The sequence below is a fragment of the Pelodiscus sinensis genome, chromosome 4, assembly GCF_052426305.1.
Source record: "Pelodiscus sinensis isolate ZL-2025 chromosome 4, ASM5242630v1, whole genome shotgun sequence".
Lineage (NCBI taxonomy): Eukaryota > Metazoa > Chordata > Testudines > Trionychidae > Pelodiscus > Pelodiscus sinensis.
The window spans coordinates 125,808,004-125,829,463 of NC_143055.1; the positions used below are offsets into that span (position 1 = coordinate 125,808,004).

The window sequence follows — 21,460 nt, forward strand, 5'->3', positions numbered from 1 at the left end:
ATAACATGTATTCCGATGATTGGCTCAAAAATATTTACCCAGAGGGAAAATATTGTGCACTGGGCAAACAGCCTGATGAGTCATTTCTCAGTATTAATTTCTAAGCAACAGCCAAAGTGACCTTGTCGTGGCAAAGCCTGAAATGTGCAATTCTGAAATCTCTCTTGTCTATTTCAATTCATAGGGATGACGTCAGGTCATACATAATTGCAGAGGAAAATGATGTGCCATGCCATGTTAGAGAATAAGTACCATACTCTTGTAGAAGAAAAGTTACCTTTTCTTTAAATATGTCCTGACTCACATTACATTCTCAAAGAACATGCCTTGTTTTGCTTACCGACACTTTACATCCTGTTATGAGACCTGACAACTGATTAAATCAGGAGTTTTCAAATGTTTTCCATGGTGTGGATCCTAATGAAGAGATTATCTTACAGACATCTACGTGCCCATCCATGATTGTATAACTACAGCAAAAGGATTACCTGGAAAAGTCATGTTAGGGGAGTATGTATTTTTAGCTGCCTTGAAATGAAATGTGTGGACATCTATAGAAACAGATGGAAGACCGAGCAACAGATACCTGACATCTTTCCAAAAGCCACCATCAAGTGTGCTGCAGACCACAAAATGTCCACGTACCAAACCTTGTACAGTAAAACTCCAATAGACCGGCACTCCTGATAGTCTGGCATCAAAATGGCAAGAGCCTAGTGAGTGAGTTTCAGCAAAAAATGAGTCACAAGGTAACAGCGGCAGCAACTAAACGGAGCAAAAAGGGTAAAAAAGGCTTTAAAAAACTAAAATATTACAGTATACTGTATACAGTATGTACAATAAAAAGGGTTAAGAACATTTTATATACAGTATATAATGTATACAGTGTATATATATATATATATATATATATATATATATATATATATATATAAAAAACCAGTTTATAGTGCCTCCTGATAGTCCGGCATATCTGATAATCCGGCACCACCTAGGTCCCATAGGTTCCGGATTATCGGAAGTCTACTGTAAATGGGTGGGCTAAAATCTATTACCCTCTGACCCCTACAAATCCATCTCTTCTGAATTGTAGAACCTCACATCTACCAGAGATCTCTGCTACACAGTATCTCTTAAAGTATGTGTTTATTTGTATCCCCAAAGTACGCTTATAATTTGCAGCTGTTTTCAAAGAATGGCCGTGCAACATTGCCATGAAAAAGACTAGGTATTTCTGTAGCTGTACTGTGCTACTTGGACCCAAATGGATCTTTCCAACTAAACGGAATGTTGCCATCTCGGTTTGGAAATCTCCAAGAAATGCCTACGGGTATGTCTAGCGAAGAAAACCTGCAGCTGGCCCAAGCCCGCTGACCTGGTGTCACAGGATTTGGGCCGTGAGTCTGTTTTACTGCTATGTAGGCTATGTAGGCTTCCTGGCTTGGGCAAGAGTACAAGTTCTCCTAAAGGCTGGGCCCCAGCCTGAGCCCAGATGTCTGTGCAGCACTGAAATAGCCGTATAGCCTAAGCCCCATCAGCTCGAGTCAGCTGGCCCGGACCAGTTGTTTTATAAACCATGGGCCTTTCATGCTGTAGGGAACGATGATCCCATAGATAACATTCTTCTCTTGGAGATGGCCAAACTCTGTCACCCTACTTACTTTGTGCACTGCCTTGTTCGGTGAATAGTGCTGCCGGACTATGGGTGAGACAGGGTACTACTGATCCTGCGTAAGAGTAGCGGAGCATAAAAGCATCAAAGCAGAGCATAAAAGTTAACACTTAGCATGTTAGACCACAGGGTACATCAGATATCAAACTTTTGTGTTAAGCCTGCGGACAATGCAAATTAAAGCTAGCAAAAAGGGACCGCCGATAGATAGTTTAGTTACAAAGTAACAAGACAACTGCATTGAATAAAAGCAAAATAAGGATACCAGCCTTTACAAATAACCAAACCCGTGACAGCAAAATAAGCATCCCCAGTATGGGATGTTTATACTACAAATTTGAATATTGAGGTCCTGGGGCCTTTCTCTTATTATACCTTCTGTTTGCATTACATAACACTTTAAATATTGGACCAGATACAGCTGTAATTTACACATTAGTATTAATCAGACTAAACAGTCTCCTGGGTTTTGTTTTGTCTAGACAGTCTGCCTGTGTCCTCAGGCCTGTACTCCAACTAGCAGCGATTGTACTATATTGGTAACTGCTTGACTGCTGGTAATGAATGGATGAAGAAGTGAAATAGAAGTGCTTTATTGAAGATAGCTGAAAAGAGACACTGGTTATAAAGCACTTCTTGCAAGTGTAGTGAGGTTAACTATGAGTCCCCTAAAGCACAAGCTAATACTATAGGTGTTTTGAGTGTGAAAGTTAAAGTGATTTGCCTCCGTTGGTAGAGACAGAGGAAATGTATATTTCTATTTAACTGTTCTTCTACAGAATCCCAATCCTTCTGCCACTGAGATTATGGTTGTAGGCAGGCTTAAATCTCAGAATAGTCAATGCATTTCCCATGATAAGAGTCACGGAAAATTTAGATGTGTGCCTGACTTATACATAATCGATACTGTTTCCTTCTAAATTCAACTTCTTTAGTTTAGACAAGGGGTTCAAAGCTATGTATGTTGGGTGGAAAAACCTAGAGAAATTCAGATGGTGGTAGCCAGTAATTTTTATATATAACAATAAAACTGCCTCCTTCAGGAACAGAGGGTGAATAAATTCCAAGCCAAAACCCCTCCACTGGGAATGCTTTCCTTCCGACAAACGCTTTAGGGAATTCTTAGTTGGTGTGTTCCAGTTGATCTCAACTAAGCTGAAACATCGGGGCTGTGTCTATATTGGCATGATCTTGTGCCAAAGCAGACGCTTTTGCACAAAAACATGCTGCCTGTCCACAGAAGTTGGAGCAGGCTATTTGTATTATTGTGTGGGCCACCCTGAGGGGCATGCAAGACAAGTGGGAGTTGGCTTTGCCACCAGGACGTCACTGGTTCGGCAGTTTGAATTGCAGCCGCATGCCATCAGTCCTCACCTCAGGACTGCAAAGCTTAGACCGAAGCAGGGACAGTACCTTGTACTTGTGAGTGCATATGTACCCACTTTGCCTGCTGACAATGAAAAGGAGGCTTTCTACATGAGCCTGAATTTAGTGATCTCTTCAGTACTTTTACATCCAAGCTATATAGGCACTAGGCCATTTTAATGAGAGAGTTGGTCAGGACTGCACCTGATGGCCAAAGATGCTTGGGCATCACGGTATTAGAAGCGAGACCTTGAATGTCACCCTCCTTCTTCTCGCATGCAGCACGAGCTCACTATTGCAAGCACATTTGCCCAAGAGGCAAACAAATACAACACAACTTCGGTGCGCCTTCAGTCTATGCACGGGCATGTGATTGACTGTTTCATTGCAAAACAAAGCTCAACAAAATAAGTTGACTCATGCAATGTGAGGCTCTGGCTTCTGGTCTGACCTTGGTACGCAATGTCGTCTCCTCAAGACTTTGTCCACCAAAACGCCATGCTGCCGTATGCTGGAAAAAGTTGGCTGTAGATGAACTTGAAATGCCTGAGTATTTCAAATATTGCTTCAACTTAGCCTTGATGCTTCCTTTATTATCAATAATGAAGGTCCAGAGCAGACATCTACTATTGAAGAGGACTGGATGAACATCAAGAGAACAACCTACAAAACTGCTGTCAAAATACCGTTTCCAAAACCACAAACACAAGAACTGTTTTGATGACCAGGATGAAGGTGCTCTAGCTCTTCTTGATGAGATGCATATGACGTTGGCCTGGATCAATGATAAAGAGAATGCCTCCAAGAAATCAGCCCACATTCAAGCTAAGCAGAAGGCACAAATCAAATGATGGCAAATGAAAGAGGACTGGTGGAAATGCAAATAAGTCAGATTTCAAGATGCAGCTGATAGACATTTTAAGGCATTCTGCGATGGGCCGAAGGCAGTCTGCGAGCCATGCGGTGCTGGATCTACACCAGCATCCTCTGCTGATGGCTGCACTCTGATTACGGATAGCTCTATAATCCTTGACCTCTGGGCTGAACATTTTCACAATGTATTAAACCAGACATCAACTTTTGACAGCAGCGTTCTTGAAGAGATTCCTCAATGGGCTAATGATGCACAGCTGGTGGATGAGGTACAAAAAGCTGTCAAGCAGATGAAATCTGGAAAGGCATCTGGTAGTGATGTGATCCCATCAGAGATTTATAAAGCTGGTGGTGGTTAGCTGGTGCACCACCTCACCTGTTTGTTTATCACCATTTGAGAGAGAGAGCAAATCCCCAGGATTTCAAAGATGTCCTGGTAGTACACAGATAAAAAGTGAAAAAATAACTGCTTGCTGCGATGACCACTGTGGCATCTCACTGTCGTCTGTAGCTGGTCCGATTCTGACCCACATCCTCTATCACTGGCTGTCATTACATGTGTTCACAAATTACATCATTCCTGAAAGTCAGTATGGATTTCATGCTGTTTAAGTCACTGCTGACCTGATATTCACTACCAGGCAGATCCAAGAAAAATGTACTGAGCAACATCAGGATCTCTACATGATTTTCATCCAGGCGTTAGATATGGTCAGCAGAAAGGGGCTTTGGAGGGTACGTGGGTGAATTGGTTGTCCTGACAAACGTATCAGTGTATCAGTATAGTTTGGCCATTTCATGATGATATGCTGGGTTGCATCTGTAACAATGTGAAGAGACATCAGTACATTTTTGTAGTGTCAAATGGTACAAAGCAAGCAGGTGGCCTTGCTCTTCTCCTATTCAGCATCGACTTTCAGAAGATGCTGTTAGTTGCTTTCAGGGGTGGCACTTTGGGTATTCCTAATCAGTTCCCAACTGATGGTAGCATTTCAACCACCGAAGACTTCAGGCTCACACCAGAGTGCTCACTACAGCAACCTGTGATCTCCTGGTTGCTGAAGACGGTGCATTGTTGGCTCATTCAGTTGAGGATCCACGGGAGCCTTTTGATCCTTTTGCTACTTCTTGCTGCTTTGGACTCACTGTGAGCCTCAAGAAGAAGTTGTGTCCCAGTCTGTTAACAAGAGCCTCACGCTCCAGTGATTAATGCTGCCGCTGCTACTTAAGCAGCTGTTAAGTTTTGCTGCCTTGGAAGCGTGCTGTCCTCCAGCATAAATGCTGATGGCTATGGATCTGCTCAACTAGCCAAAGTCGGCACTGCCTCTGGAAGACTGACCACGTACTTATGGAACGACCATGGTGTTAAACTTCATACAAAGTTAACGGTTTATCAGGCAGCTCTCCTGGTTATCCTGCTGTATGGCCATATAGCATGGTCACATTTTGAAACTCGATCAGTTCCAGGTGCGCTGCCTCAGGACGATTGCCCATGTGAATTGGTGAGACAGAATCCCAAACATGGAAAACCTTAAGCTGTGTGGTGTCGTGGGCAAGGAAGCAACAACTTATGAACAGTTTTTCTGGGTTGGTCATGCCATGAGGATGGATGATACATGGCTACTGAAGTTGGTCTTCTATGGCCTGCTTGTTCATTGGTGGTCAGTATAAGTATTATAAAGACACCTTAAAGGCCAATGTGAAGGAATCTAGTGCATAGCCCAGTGACCTGGAAATCATAGTTCAGGACAGATAGTTTCCTGACAGAACAATTGTACAGACTCTCAAATGCTTCGAGAGTCAGCAAATCCAGACATTACAAGAAAAGCGTAGGATCGGAAAAAAGTGTCCAACCCCCTCAGTTGGCGGATTTTTATGTGACCTCTGTAATTGGATTTTCTGATCAGGGATTGGCTCAGTCGCTCACCAATGGCATCATAGAAGCCTGAAACAGAGAGAGAACGTCTAGAACCCTTTGCTAGTTCTTTATGAACTGGTTCATCCTTTTCCATTGTCTTTGGTTTTAGTAGAATGGCGTAGCCAGGGCCGAGGTTTGGGGTTCTTTACTTCTAAAAGTGAATACAATAGAATCAATGACTGTTGCAGTCTGTCCATTCTGCCTCCTTAAAATTACATTGGCGGGTTCAGAGGAGTCAGATTCTAGCATTTGCGGTCGGTCCTAGTTCAGGCAGTAAAAAATATAACTCCAGCCTTGGAATAAGTGGGAACAAATCTTTTGTGTATCTGTATTTAAATTGATGTTAATGGGGTTGTTTCCACGGTCTGTGCAGTGCTTCTGATTCTGGTTGGATATTTTCCATATCTCACCCTAGAGGTGGCTGCATTTGCATGCCAAATTGTTATCCCAGTGCGTCATCTTTTAGCTCAGAATCTAGGATTTTTTGGGGATAAAAGGCATCATATACAGTAAATATAAGATATTTAGTACTGGCCAGATTCTTAGCTGGTATAAATCAGTGTAGCTGGAGCCATATGGATTTACACCAGCTGATGAGTTGGTCTTTAGTCTATTTTCTGAGTAGTGTAGCAATTATTTTATTCTGTAGAAGTCAAATGTACTATGACTAAAATTGCATATTTCTTCTCTACAGATGGAATGCAGGGGGCAGTTTTGTGGGGAACAGAAATAAGAGGGGGAAAAGTAACAAAAGCTAGTACTGTGGTGAGCTAAAAATATTTGATGCTAAATTAAATCCAGCCGTCCCTGGTCAGTCATATTTCAAAAAGACACAGCATGTTCTAGGCAAATTCCCTTGGAAATCACTGTCGCTTGTGGCCTGCTAGAAAAGGCTCATTTCTGCGAATTGGAGGCTCTGATCTGCCTCACAGTAAAGGAACCTCAAAAAGAAATGCAAGGCTGAAAAAGAGGGATGCATCTTTTCATAAAGAAGGGAAGAAGGCATTATGTGCAGTTTCACAGATCAAAGTTCTTTTCCCTGCAGTCTGTGAAATGAGCTAAGAGGCAAGGTCTCAATTGAGAGTGGCTGAAAACAGGAAGATAAAATGTTTCTCTTGAAAAAAACATTCTCTCCCTTTATTTATTTTGATTCATGAGCAAATCCCATGGTACAGCAACAGCTGCACCACAGTTAAGGTTGCATTTCAGAGTTCAGTTTTAACAGGAGCACTCAACATTTATTTTGCAAAAGCCTTATTGAAATATATACTTTGTAAAATTTGAAATTTTCCTGATGGTTTCCCTAAGGTGGGAAAGAAGACCAGGCGTTCAAAAAAAAAAGTTGGTTACGTGTCCATGTAACCACTACTCATGTGACTAATGGCAGAGAATCTAACCAAGAAGATAGGGAAGTCTGGGGGTGAAGAGCTTCCTTTCAATTACACCTGGAGCCAAATAAAGATCAGTCCAACTGAGATCCTAAGCAACATCAGCCGTAATTTGACAACTCCAGTTTGTCCTCTGTGAGCCTCTGGTGGCTGGCCGGGCAGGGAACCCTGGGCTTACATCTAGTTGGCCATGCAAGTGACTTTCTCTGAGACCAAAGCCAAAGTTGTTCGGGGATTGTACCAGCTTGGGATGTTAGCCTTCCGTTTCTCCCTAGAAGCCAATTTCTCACTCCCTCTTCGACCTTCTAGAAATCAGAGGACTGAGAAGATCCCAGCTCCCTGACCTGCATGCAAAACAACTCAGTTTAGTTACATGAGAGTGAAAGAAAGATATTGGAGTGATGATTTGGTCATAACAAACCACTTTACTTCTCAGCTGTGAGACAGGTAGTCGGTGATTTGCTTCAAAAAATGCAAACTCTTTATTTGCACTTCCACTGTAATCTGACGGGGATAGAGTTGGGAACATTTCAACAGCAATTCAGCCAGCCAGCCATCCTTTGATAGAGCTCACAAAGCTGAGATCACTGTAAATACACAATCCTGGAGCCAATCCTCATGTTGTGTAAATTGGTGTCGTCCCGTGGCAAAATCCTGGCCCCCGGAGGTCTCCCATGGACTTGTACTGATTTGCATCAGCCAAAGCTGTGACCTATTATTGGCAATGCTCGTGTTACAGTAGACATGATGCACTTTGTCGAGCCAGAAGCCATTATGTATGCAGCGCTGTAGTTTAGGAATGTCGACAGATGAAATGAAGACGCTGATTACATTATTGGCCTGTTAGCATTAGGCACAGCTGTGAAATCTATTTCTTTAGTCACTGGGGGGGGAGGGGAGAGGGAGGTAAAATCAGTCCCCATTTAGATTAGCTTACATTGCTCAACAAAACCTCCAGTTGTTCAATAACTAAGTTCTGTCCCTTCACATTGCACTCTGGGGCTACAGAAGACACCTAACAACAGCACACGGTGAGTTGTTTCATTACACAAATGTCCAGGGATTATGTTACTGTGCGCTCTTGACCTGCTAAATCAATAATATCAATAAAAAGTCAAGTCATGTATTGTTCACCTCAACCCACACCTGTGATCGTTGACATTAGTGCTAACTCTAGGAAAGTAGCCCCTGTGCTCTCACACCTAGGGATGCCAGGTGTCCTGTATTGACCCAGACAGTTTGGTATTTTCACCTCCTGTCTGGTAAAAAAAAAAAAAATTCAGAAAATACTAGACACCTAAAATGTCCGGTATTTTCAGATTTTTTTTCCCTGCCAAGAGGCGAAAATACTAGACACCTGGCAACCTACACACACTCAGCAACCGGGCCCAGTGCCCAGCACTCCCCCCGCTCCAGCCCCCCAAGGTCCTCCACTTATCTGGTTCCACAGGGAAGTTGTCTTTTGGCTCGACCAGGAAAACAAGATGGCCACTGGCAAAAAGCTTTAAAGGCTTTTCTTAAAGGGGCCATGCTTTTTTATTTTATTTTATTTTATTTAATTTTTTTTGCTGACTAACTCTCAGGGTCCTCTTTTTTTTGGCTCAACAACGTTGGTCTCCCCCTTTTTTTTTTCCTCAACAGAATTTTTTCCCCAGTGGTTGTTTTTGGGGGTGGATTTGTTCGGTATTTTTAGTTAAACCATCTGGCAACCCTACTCACTCCCAGTCTCAATTGTAAACTCTTAACACTCAGCCAGGTCAAACTGTTCTGCAGTGAGGTAGAGGGAGGGAGGTGTCCTAGCAGGTTAATGCTCCCTGGAGTAGGTTCAGCTATGATTTAGGCTACAGATAAAGAAAATGTTGAGGCCTTGTTTTCATAGTCTGACAGCTGCAGCTGGCAGGGCTGTTGAACCAAATGTCCCTCTTTATCAGAGCAGTTAGGGAATATTCTGTGAGGGCTCTGATATTTGCTTCCCACCGTGGCTGTGTCTACACTGGGCCACTTATTCCGGAAAAATCAGCCGCTTTTCCGGAATAAGCTGCGAGCTGTCTACACTGGCCCTGTTATTGCCTGTAACACTGCGTCCAGACTACGGAGCTTTGTCGACAGAACTCAATGTGTCTGGACGCTCTTTGTCGATGGAAGTTTTGTTGACAGTATCTGTCGACAAAACTTCCGTCGACAAAACGCGGTAATCTAGACGTACCCTTATACTGCTGGAGGTGTGGCAAGGAATCTTAGGAGAGGCTGTCTTGCTGCATTGCTACTGAAATTGTCACCGTAATGCTTGTGGGAAGTTGCAGATTATGTTAATGATGCCAGGGTACCTAGATCCTCAAGAGTATTTAGGTGCTAACCATTTTAGAGGGACAGTTACCTTTGAGGATCTAGGCCTTAGTGGCTTGGAGAAGTCCACTTTTATTTTAAATCTAAATACATATAAACTATGTTTATTCCCCAGTAGGTACGCCTCTCTCCCGCCCCCCCCCCCCCCCCCCATTGCAATAGTGCTGACTCCTTGGCACTGCCAGGTGGAGTCTGTGCTCTGGAGAGGCCCGCAGTGTAATGGTGTCAGAAGGGCTGTTTCTGGTGGGCACTAGCAGAGCTTGGTGTGGGACACAGCAGGGTACTGGCCTCTCTGATTTCACCGAGAATGCAAGGGGTAGGTACAGACGAGCAATAGGCTCGGTAGCTGGCATGTTGCACATTGGCCAAAAGGGATCAAGTCCATTCCAGGCATAACTCTACTGCCCACACTGAGTTACGGCCGTGATGAATTTCTCAGTCTTACCTGAGCAATGCGGTACCTGTAATAGGTTGCATAAAAAGGACTCTAGCTTTGTTCCTATAAACTCCCTGCATCAGCTACTACACAGACCAAGTCTGCCAGTATTAGGCACAGGGACTCAATCTGGGGGTGAGTGGGGATTCTGCCTGGGGAGAGGGCATTGGGAGCAGGGAGTCAGAATATCACTGTGGTTTGTGATATCACCAGATGTTCAAGGAGGGTCCTGAGTCACCCAGCTGCCTTTACAATCAGTAAAGGGTTGTGAGGCAGTAAGACAACAGGGTTGATTCCCGTCAGTGCAGGTAGTGTGACAAGGTGAAAAACAGACACCATCAGGAAATAGCTAAAGCAGGAGAGCTACACAAAAGAATTCATCATTGTAATCAACTGTGTATCGGTAGATGCAGGTTCTTTGCTGTCACGCATTGACAACAGTCTGTGCATCTCCTGACTATTTAAAAATAACATGTTGCAATGTTACAATGGGTTTGGCATAATTTGTTCTTGACTAATCCAGTCTGGCTGTTTCTCAACACTGTTACCCCCTCGGAGCTTACAAACGGATTGTTTAGTCATATTCCAGTATCTTTCCAGGATTCAAAGTTAGGCTGATTGGACAATACTTGCCTAGGTCCTCTTTCCTCCCCACATCCTTTGAAAAGATAAGAGATGTTTGCCTTTGCTGCCTCTTTGTAGGAATCCTTTTTTCAGGTCACTAAATAGCTCCTAATTGAACCGTGGTAGTCGCTAACTCTGCCTCTCTTTCCTTCACAGTGAGATAATTTGCTCTTGAGCCTTTAAGATTGCCTCACTAAGGAAACTACCAGCCCTCCTAAATTCCTTCAGCCCTTAAATGTTCTTCCCCTGGGATCTTACCTACAAGAATTTGTTGAAGCGGACACTGTTTGACACAGTCAGAAGCAAATCTAAAATGTTTCTCCCTCCCCCCACCATTACTTTCTCTACTTTCTCAAAAAAGTTGGTTGCAATACATTCCAAGAACTTATCGGCCATTTTGTGTTTCGCCAAGCTACTTTCTCAACAGATATATGGATAGTTAGCCACCTGTTACTACCAAGTCTTGTTTGGATATTCTTGTTTAAGCCATACGGTCATCTACCTGACTTGGTGGTCTATGGCAGTGGTTCTCAACAAGGGACAGCAACTCATTTAGATATTAGCTTTATGCAGCAGGCTACAGTAACTTACTTACACTACTCTGCTATACACTGAAATGTAAGTAATAGATTTGTTTTATAGATGGTAAAAATGAGCGAGCATCTATGCTGTGACACGTTTGTATTTTTTATCTGATTTTTGTAAGCAATTACGTTTTAAGTGAGGTGAAACTTGGAGTATGCAAAACAAATCAGATGCCTGAAAGGGATTCAGTAGACTGAAAAGAGTCAGAGCCACTAGCTTCCTGTTTTTTCTCTCCTCCTTTTGCCTTTGTCCAGAGACTCTCAACTAGTCTGCCTTTCACGGCCTTCGGGACTTCAGAACCAGTATGTATATTCTTGTTTGTATAATGCAAGGCTGTGTCTACACTGGGCCACTTATTCCGGAAAATCATCCGCGTTTCTGGAATAAGCTGCGAGCTGTCTACACTGGGCCTTGAATTTCCAGAAAAGCAACGATGCTCTACTGTACAAAATCAGCCGCTAGTCCAGAAAAACTATTCTGCTCCCGCTCGGGCATAAGTCCTTATTCCGGAGCACTGTTCCGGAAAAGGGCCAGTGTAGACAGCCCAGTAGTCTTTTCCGGAAAAAAGCCCCGATCACGAAAATGGCGATTGGGGCTCTTTTCCGGAAAAGCGCGTCTACATTGGCCACAGACGTTTTTCTGGAAAAAGGGCTTTTCCGGAAAAGCAGCCTGCCAATGTAGACGCTCCTTTTCTGGAAAAACTGAAAACTGAATAGTATTCCGTTTTAAGCATTTCTGGAAATTCATGCCAGTGTAGACACAGCCCAACAGTTTCTCTTCTTTTCCCTCAGCCTGTCCTCCTCGAATTGTTAGCCAGGTGTCATAAAGGAACAGAGAAATTGGGGAAATAATTGCAGAACAGCCCTCTGCACTGATGGAATCAAAACCTACTGGAGACTACATCACCAACCAGGTGCACTGCTGTATGCCAGCCCACCGTAGTTACAGGTCCAATGCAAATCCCATTGAAATAAGTGGAAGCGGTCTCCCTGACTTGACTGATCTGTGGATCAGGTACTGCACACTATGAAGGTGGTAATTGCTGCAGCCACTAACCATTAACTCAACATTTGGGGCCCACTCTACAGCGATGATTTACTTCATTTTCTGAATGCAACACATGCAGCCAACAATTCACAAGCGCTGTAGGCATAAAGCACCACTGAGCAGATACTAAGACTCAAGTACAAAAGGAGAAAATGATATTTCAAAGTGATTTTATTTATTTTTTTCATAGTTTGCAGTGAGAGATTCCCATTATTGAAAGGAAAGAATACATAGTAGGCAAGCTTATACAGCAGTAGTAAAATGTGTCCCCTCACAGTGTCACTGCAACATGCCCTTGTCAAGGACTTATAATTTCCTCTTGCAACGATTGTGAAAACTGATTAGCATTAACTGCACCAAGAGGTGGGAATTAGGAAAGCACAAGAAGGCTATAAACATACAATAAATTAAAAGCACCTGTAAAAGTTCTTGTTTCCATATACAAATAACTTTTTTGGTATTTTTTTATTCACTGATGCTGTCTGTACACGCATTAACTTCTACACTAAAACCATTTACAAAGGTTTGGTTTGTTTGCCAGGATAAGAAGAGAGGTCAAGAAAATGACCCTGCAAACTGGTGAGCATCTCGCAAGAGATAGATAGGAACTTAAGGAGGTGGCCCCAAGTCAGTATTGAGCTCAGTACAGGGAATGGGGTCTGGGTGGCCCTCAGCACTTACTCTTGGCAGAGGCTTGGTAACTTAGATGTTCAGGCCTGCAAAGGCGTTGACGCTTCACACAGGAGAGCGCTACGCCTGTGTGAGTAAAGATACACCTATAGATTTGCAGGACAGGCCTCATAGACTGTGTATTATGCTCCCTCTAAGGTTCCCTATTTAAGGGTGAAGGTTAGGGGTGGAGGGTGGTTCCAGAGCCACTGTCTGCTCCCACATGGGAGCTTTACGTCTGAGAGCAGAGTGAGGCCAGTACTCAGTGCTAGTGAGGACATAGGGCGGTAGTTCAAGTTGTTCTCGTGTTCAGCAACCATGCAATAGTGTGGGTGCCGTTTCGTGAATGAAAGGCAGACCCACTTAGCAGAATTACCAGAATGTAGGCCGGGGGGTTACCCCAAACAACACTAGGCCTGAATAAAATAGAAAACTAATATTATTTGGAAAATTATTTGAAGTCCATATTGCTACATAGTTATACACAGAAATAATTGCGCACGTGATTAATAAATGGGTAAGAAGATGTAGCTTTATTACAAACTGTTACTGAAGGGTACAGATAGGAGAAAAGTTTTGTGCACAAAACATCTGTCACTTGTACCTGGTTAGCTACAGAGGCCTTTCCGGGGGTGACTGCAGCGTGTGCATGTCAGCATCGGTTAGCGCACAGTCGTAGCTTTCAGTATGAAAGTGTCAGAGTTGGTTATTTGTCCTTCCTAATGCCAGGTTGATTTTTGAACCTACAGCCTGATTCTGATCTCAGTTAGGCCACTGCAAATGGGATTAACACCTTTGAAGTCAGTGGTGTTAAACCTTGGAAGTTGAGCATCAGGGCAAAATAGATTTGCACCCCTTAGACTAACTTACGCCATGAAGCTGTCACCACTTCCACCATCAACTGAATGTGACCCTTGATTTCAAAGTCACAACATTTAAAAAATAAATCATGGGTTATAGTTTCAGGCCCTTATAATCAATTAGCTCGGGATTCTGCACTGAGTTACACCAGGCAACGCTGAGTTACTGAGAACAGAATTCGAACTTCAGAGTGGTGGAGACTGGATTGCTGAAACGAGTACTACAGGCTGAACCTCTCTAGTCCAGCACCTTCAGGACCTGACTGGTGTTGAACCAGAGAATTCACGAACCACAGCAGGTCAATGTTGTCTAGCAACATTACCAACACTTCCACCACTCACTGGGCTGTTAGAAGCAATTTAGAAGTGAAGTAGAGCTAAATTATTAGAGCAACAAGAATGATTAAAGGTCTAGAGAACATGACCTATGAAAGAAAACAGAGAGACGGGCTTGTTTAGTGTGGAAAAGAGAAGATGGAGGGGGGACATGATAGCAGTTTTCAGGTATCTGAAAGGCTGTCACAAGGAGGAGGGAGAAAACTTGTTCTTCCTGGCCTCCGAGGATAGAACAAGCAGCAATGGGCTTAAACTGCAGCAAGGGAGGTGTAGGTTGGACATTAGGAAAAAGTTCCTACCTCTCAGGGTGGTTAACCACGAGAATAAATTGCCTGGGGCGGTCGTGGAATCTCCACCTCTGGCAATATTTAAGAATAGGTTAAATGAGTGTCTATCAGGGATGGTCTAGACAGTACTGGGTCCTGCCATGAGGGCAGGGGACTGGACTCGATGACCTCTCGAGGTCCCTTCCAGTTCTAGTATTCTATGATTCTATGACATAATAGCACAGAACACTGAAAGCCAGGACTGGTGCCTGTAAACAAACTTTATGGGACCGTGGGAAACCTGGCCACACCCTTAAGTCGACATTCAGTTAACTAACATCATGTTACCAGACGAGAAAGTGCTGGATTAGGGAGGTGCAACCTATAGCATTAACAACAATGAATGAGTCACTGGGGTGTCAACCACACCAGGCTGAGATTTTCCTGCCACTGTCATCTGGGAAATCGGTTACATGGCCACTATTAGTCTCAGACAGCAAGTCGTGGTGTATAGGACGTCTGTTACAAAGCAGTGGGACTCATCACATACATAAGAATGGCAGGACACTGCCAGTATCCCAGAAAGGGCATCAAACGGTAACACTAATAGTGAATGGAAGCCTATTATTTGACCAGTGCTGCACAGACTGACACGTGATATTTTTAAGAAGCCAACGGGACCATGACTCCAATGGCACTTTGAAGAGCAGCTTGTGCATAGATGTCGCCTTTGAGAATCAAAGCCATTTCCTAACACAGACTTTGACAGGAATGGCAATGGATTGCTCAATAACCAAGTTCAAAGCACAACTCCTTGCTGCACTGAATATGAGCTGGTTAAGGTCCAGGCATGTGTTTGAGCCAATGTCAGCTTCGGCACTTTTGTGGCAACTAGGAATTCTGTTCTGCTGCGTTTGCCGTTTGTGAGGCCCAGAACTGCTAGAACCCTGCGCCAGAATCCTGAGACGTGCATGAAAGTGTTGTAAGCTCGCAGGCAGCCTGTGAAACACATGAGCTACAGCCAGACTGTGCCTCCCACTTACATGCCTCTGCCAGTGCAAGGTGACTGAGTTAATGGGTTGTGACAGACATGGCCTCTCTGCAGATAAAAGGTGTGCTCTTAACTCGTGTTACGTTACAGTGGCTCTCCTGGGTAAGACAGCCTCCTCCCGGTTTAACTCATCCTGTGGTGCCCTACCCTCCTTTTCGTCTGATACAATGATACTTTCCTGCCTTGGGCTCCTGGTTTATCCTTACATTGCCGCCAAAGTCTATGTTCTTCTTTTGCATCGTTAGTGAAAGTCTGAGTTTCTTGGCCTACTGCTACCACTTTGAGGCAGGCATAATTTAGGCAGCACTGGACGAGAAGCTTTTCACACTGTGGCAGGCTTTGGACCCATGAATCTGTTATCCATGCTCTCTCTCTCTCAACCACACACACAGCACATATAAACTCTAGCATGAGAATTTTCTAACATTCCCTCCCCATCCAAACTTCTGTGAAAAAATTCTGGCTGGACAGAGAAAAGTATTTTTCTCCATTCCAGGTCAATGAAGTCAATAGCATAAACTAGTCCCAGTGCCTGAATAACAACAACAAATGCTTTTTTTAAAAATAAAAATAGATGCATTGGCTGAGACGGTTGCATAACAATTCCCAGACAGAGAAGTATTAGAATCGCAGGCTTTTTGGAAGGTGGTTGGTACATAAATAATCCCTGCTCTAGTGTATTGCACAAATTGTCTGCCGTGGAGAAGGAAAAACATTACAATGGTTACAGACAAATTTAGGACAAATTCCACCCCCCCCCCATGTCCAGGTGAAAGGCTCCCCTTATGTTCAATGGAAAGTGCTGCTGCATATTTCAAGAAAGAGTTGAGCCCCTACTGACTAACAATGTTACATGGGAAAGAAACTGTTTTGCCTTTAGCTGGCACTTAAACCCAAAGAAAAATACAGGTTGAACCTCTCTAGTCCTGACTGGTTCTGAACCAGAGAATTTTCCAGACCAGGGGAAGTGAGTATTGTCTAGTAGCATTTCCAACACGTCCACTGCTTATTGGGCTCTTAGAAGACATGTAGGTGTAAATTAGAGCTAAACAACAGCCCAGAACACTGAAAACCAGAACTGGTGGCTGTGAACAAACTTTATGGGCCTGTGGGAAACTTGGCCACCCCCATGAAAAGTGGACATCCAGCTAACTAAAATCATGCCGGGCCACAGCGTTCTGAACTAGAGAAGTTCAACCTGTATCAGAATTCCTGACTCAGCTAGATTCAGTTTTCTTTCTGACAGTCTCTCTAATGATTAGTGACGAGAATTAGTCAGGATTTATAGTTTTGGCAACCCCTGATGCACTTTGTGGCTAAAATATGGATTTTTTTTTTACAAGGGAGCTTATTTAAAAACACTTTACTTTTCACTGCTGCAGGGGCTGACATTCACTAGGAGCCAGTCCCGAGTCCACTGCTATCAATGGTCAGCTGCCAGTGGTCTGAATGGATGCCAAATGATTAAAGGGTCAAGGTAATCCCCACAGAACATGGGCACTTGGGTGCTCTGAACTGTCCTTTAAAATCTTTCCTTTCATGCTGACACAGGCTCTCTTCCACATTTACACCCTTTCTTCCACCCGCAGTAATTCAGGAATCTTCTAATTTCTGGGTGAAGGTAGGATCTTTCATGGTCTGAAAGACATGCATTTTTCCAATTGTTCAGTCATGTGACTCACCCGATTTCAGTATTAAGTTTTCTGCCACACGTGGAAGTGCTTCAAAGACTAAGAGATGCGTACATGCCTGGCTTATTGAACACAGGGGTTGCACATCCCTGGTTTGTGTCCTAGGGGCATATCTTTCTCCTGATTTCTCTTTCACAGTTCTCTGGAATTCTCTCTGTAAGGCAAGATTTAGAACACTTGCACTTTTAAGACTTTAGGGACTAGATCCTCACCTTGTATAAACTGTCATACCTCAGTTAAACTCACTGGAGCGGTATCAATTTACACTATCTGAAGATCTGGTCCCAATTCATACAAATAATGATTGAGCTTTGGGACCATAGCAAGTTGAGGCCATGTCTATACTAAATGGAGTATCAATGCTGAGGAGGCTGATCTTCCGGTGTTTGATTTAGTGGGTCTAGTAAAGACCCACTAAATCGAATGCCCAGGGTGCCCCTGTTGACTCGAGAACTCCTTGCAGTCATGAGGAGTAAGGGAAGTCGACAGGAGAGTCTCTCCTGTCTATCTATCACCCACTGTAGGGCCTCTGGAGAAATGGATGAAAGGGCACATCTTAAGCGAACTGGCCCTCAGGCATTAATATGCAATCCTTTCTTTAAGCAAAACTCCCACAGATTTCAACTGGAACGTTGCCTAGGAAAACAGTGACAAAACTGGATCCTATACTGCGCCTTCCCATACCTCAGACACACTTCAAGTTGGCAAACATGATGGCACTGATGACTGAATAGTAAATCATCAGCGATCATTTTCAAACTAACCTTGAGCTCCACTGAAGCTGCAGGTCGGTGTCTACTCACAAAAACTGCTGGTTGGTACTTGAATACAGTGGGAACCATATAGCTCTCAGCTGCCAGAATAGCTGTGGTTAGGAAATGTGAATATTTTATTATCAGTGATGCTGTTTCACACAGTTAGTAACTGAGATGGGTTTAAAAAAAAAGTTGGGTTGGAGTAAGAATTGCATTTTAACAAATTAAATATTTAACTAAGTGATTGTTCTTTCCAGTCTTGATAGACAGGAATCTCCTTCAGAAGCCTCAAAATGGTGCATAAGTGGAGTCAGGCAAATACTTAAAAAATGTTTCCATGAATATATTCCCTTCAAGAAAACGTGAAAGCTCTCTAAGTGTGTTTATGGTCCGTAGGGTTCGCTTTCTTTAGTTGTTCTAGCAAATGAATTTATAGTAAGGAATGTTCATGGACATACCACACTTTATGTATTTATTAGGAAAAACTCTCCCGGAGCAAATTTTGAACTTGCGACTGGATCCTAAAAGCAACATGTATCCAATAAAAGAATGGAAACAATACCACCTGACCTATGCAAGCAATCAAAACACACTACCAGACTAAAGGCTGATCATCAAAGAATCAGTGAAGTTAATTACAGATAAAGAATTAAATTACAGATAAAGAATTCACCAAATTTCATGTAACATTTTTAGACCTTTTAGGGTTGCTTACAGACTGCTTGCAGACATCAGATAAAATACTTGCTCATTATTCACTCAACTGTGTTGTTGACTATACTACTTGCATTTTGCTAGGTGGCCAGTGATTTTTCAACATTTTTCATCGGCAGACCCCTAAAAATTTCAAATGGCAGTACAAATTCTTTTAGAATTCTTAGGCATAGTCCAAAGACCACAGGTTGAAAATCACTGTGCTAGGCTTTGGGGTCAGTTGCTTCCCACTGTATCTGGCATGAGAGAAAAGCCCTTCTGTGTGATATTAGAACTTCTCATGCAGCATAATTGTGACTTAACATTACCTACGCTGAAGGAAGGAATGTCTCAGGGGCAGTATTATGAAGAACAAGCTAAACAAAAATGAATATACATAAAAAGTCAATGACATGTCATATCAAGGGAATAAATGGTTAAGTTGGATTTTCTAAGTCTCTTAGGATAAGTTAGATTTGTGTTCAGGTTATTTAGCACTTGCGGAGCTGTTTAGTAACCCAAGGCATAGCTTCAAATACATAATGTATTTTGTAATCTCTCTTTCCCCATTAGTCATTAGAAGAATGGAGACAAAAATCAAACAGTCTCTGCCATTTTCAAAGCCTGGTACAAAAATAAATCAGTGTTGTCCTCCTGACAGTTTCAAAACTATCTTGAACAGTCCTTTGTAACTTTCACTTCTCGTTTGTACACTGCAATAGAAATAGTCCCAGTTGCCAAAGCTTATTTCTCAGTCAGGTTCAAGAGTAAGTGAAGTCTTCTCCATTCAGTAGCTCCTCTCTAATTCAGGTTTGTGTATAAATCTCTCTTTGAATGAAATGCATTGGTGGGGGTTGGGGTGAAGGAAAAGCAAGAGCTCAATTTAGACATTGCAAAGGGATGTTATCTGCAGGCACAGGACTCCACTGTCATGTTGGGGTAGACCTTAAGCACCACATTCTTATTTTCATCAAAGAACAGGATGCTGAGAGAAGACATTTTGTCAGGAACACAGCAAGGCTCAGGTATACCCGGGATGACCCCAACTGCTCTCACGATGCTCTGAATGGTGGCATGGTTTGATGGCTTCAAGGCCTGTAGAAGAAAGAACAAGGAGAGAAGACAATGTTAATGTGTATGTTGAAAATGAAACTGTATTGCTTACAGGGTAACTGTTTTCTTCATAATTTGGAACAACTCCTTGAATAAAGAGTGGTGAGCCAATAAGGCTAACTAGCAGAAACAATTCTGAGTACCTCCTTTAAAAGACTGTTCTCAATTGTCATGTGCCCTGGGTTATCTGCAGGGAATACCCCTCTTTGGATTAATTTTACTGGCCGCTGGGTGTCACTGTTACTCTACAGTTCAGCTAGAGTTTTCCTACTCTGAAGAAAGTGGCCCTAACTTCTTGCAGGAGTTGCCTTATCAAGGTACACACTCCATATAGGGGCAATAGTGGCATGAGAAACATACAGACCAAGATACTTGGTACTGATAGAATTGGTGGTGTAAATTATACCCTGGCTGTAGCTTATTCTGAAAAGCAGGGTAAGTGGGTATAAATAGTAGAGCAGCAAATCTTGTGGCAGTCCAATTGGGGTGCAAAACAAGGGTCATATATTGAACAGGAGAAAGATATGTGGGGTAGGGAAAGTAACTAAGCAGGTGTAAAGTAAGTGGCGTGGGTATTGCGTTATGCTATATGACACCACACCCCCATGATAATCTCTTTCTTATTATCATCCATTCCCTCACCATGGAAGTTTAACCTTTTTTGCATGTTCCCCAAATCCAAGATACAATACACACTACTCTGACATTTAATAAATGTACACTTGACTGGTAATTTACTCCATCATTGCACCTACCTGAATTCCATGAGTAGTACACTGATTTACACTAAGGCTATGTCTACACAGCTTCCTCTTCTGCAAAAACCTATGCAAATGAAGCACAGATTAGCATATTATGGTGCTTCATTTGCATAATTAATTAGGAGCCGTTTTTACGCAAGAGGTTTTTGCGCAAAAAGGCGCCGTCTACACAGCACCTTTTTGCGCAAAACCCCCCTCTTGTCCAAGAGCCGTTCTTCCAGAAAAAATGAAGAATGGCTCTTGCACAAAAACGGCTCCTAATTAATTATGCAAATGAAGTGTGGCAATATGCTAATTTAACTTCATTTGAATAGGCTTTTGAGGAAGAGGGAAGACATAGCCTTTGGCAAAATTCTGCTCTCAGGCACTGGTGTAAATCTGAAAGTGCCTGGACTAAGATTTTTATAACTGAAAGCAGAATTTGGGCCAATGATTATAACTAGAAAACAAAACTGACTTAGTTAACTTCATTGCTCAAGATGAGTAAACACATTTAGAACAAGCTTTTAAATATACTTTCATTGCCCATTATCTCAGTAGTAACACAGGAAAACACAGTAATATAATAAACAAAAACCAACAATAATATGATTTTATGTTGATACTACCCTTTCAGAAAGCTGTTCAAAACTTCATTAATTATTCATCTCAGAACTAAAACCTGGAAATCGCAGACTTAAAAATAGTCCTAGTCAAATGTCATGCACATTTATGATAAGGTTCGGTGGGCCAAATATTCAGAGAGCCTGCAATTTTCTGACACGATAGAATTTGTCTGCGCAAAATTCAGGCACAAGGATTAGACATATAACTTCCCAATTTGCAGGCCCAAATGAATTTCCATGGTAAAAGCACAGCATGGCTACATTTACATTGGCATGATTTTGTGCAAAAGCGGTTGCTTTTGTGCAAAAACATGCTGCCTGTCTACACTGGCGGGGAGTTCTTGAATGGGAACACTGATGTTCGAATAGATGAAATCAGTGCTTCTTGCGCAAGAACTATGATGCT

The 21,460-nt window shown here is 42.8% G+C and overlaps 1 protein-coding gene across 1 annotated transcript in view; it reads right to left on the reverse strand.

Annotated features, from left to right (window-relative positions):
• Positions 1-12,407: 12,407 nt before the first annotated feature.
• The window catches only part of BMP3 (bone morphogenetic protein 3), a 30,823-nt gene continuing 21,770 nt past the window's right edge, over positions 12,408-21,460 (reverse strand). Inside the window, exon 3 of the mRNA XM_075929471.2 lies at positions 12,408-19,670. Coding sequence (XP_075785586.2) covers positions 19,479-19,670 — 192 coding nt within the window. The 3' untranslated portion in view covers positions 12,408-19,478. The remainder of the gene's footprint in view (positions 19,671-21,460) is intronic.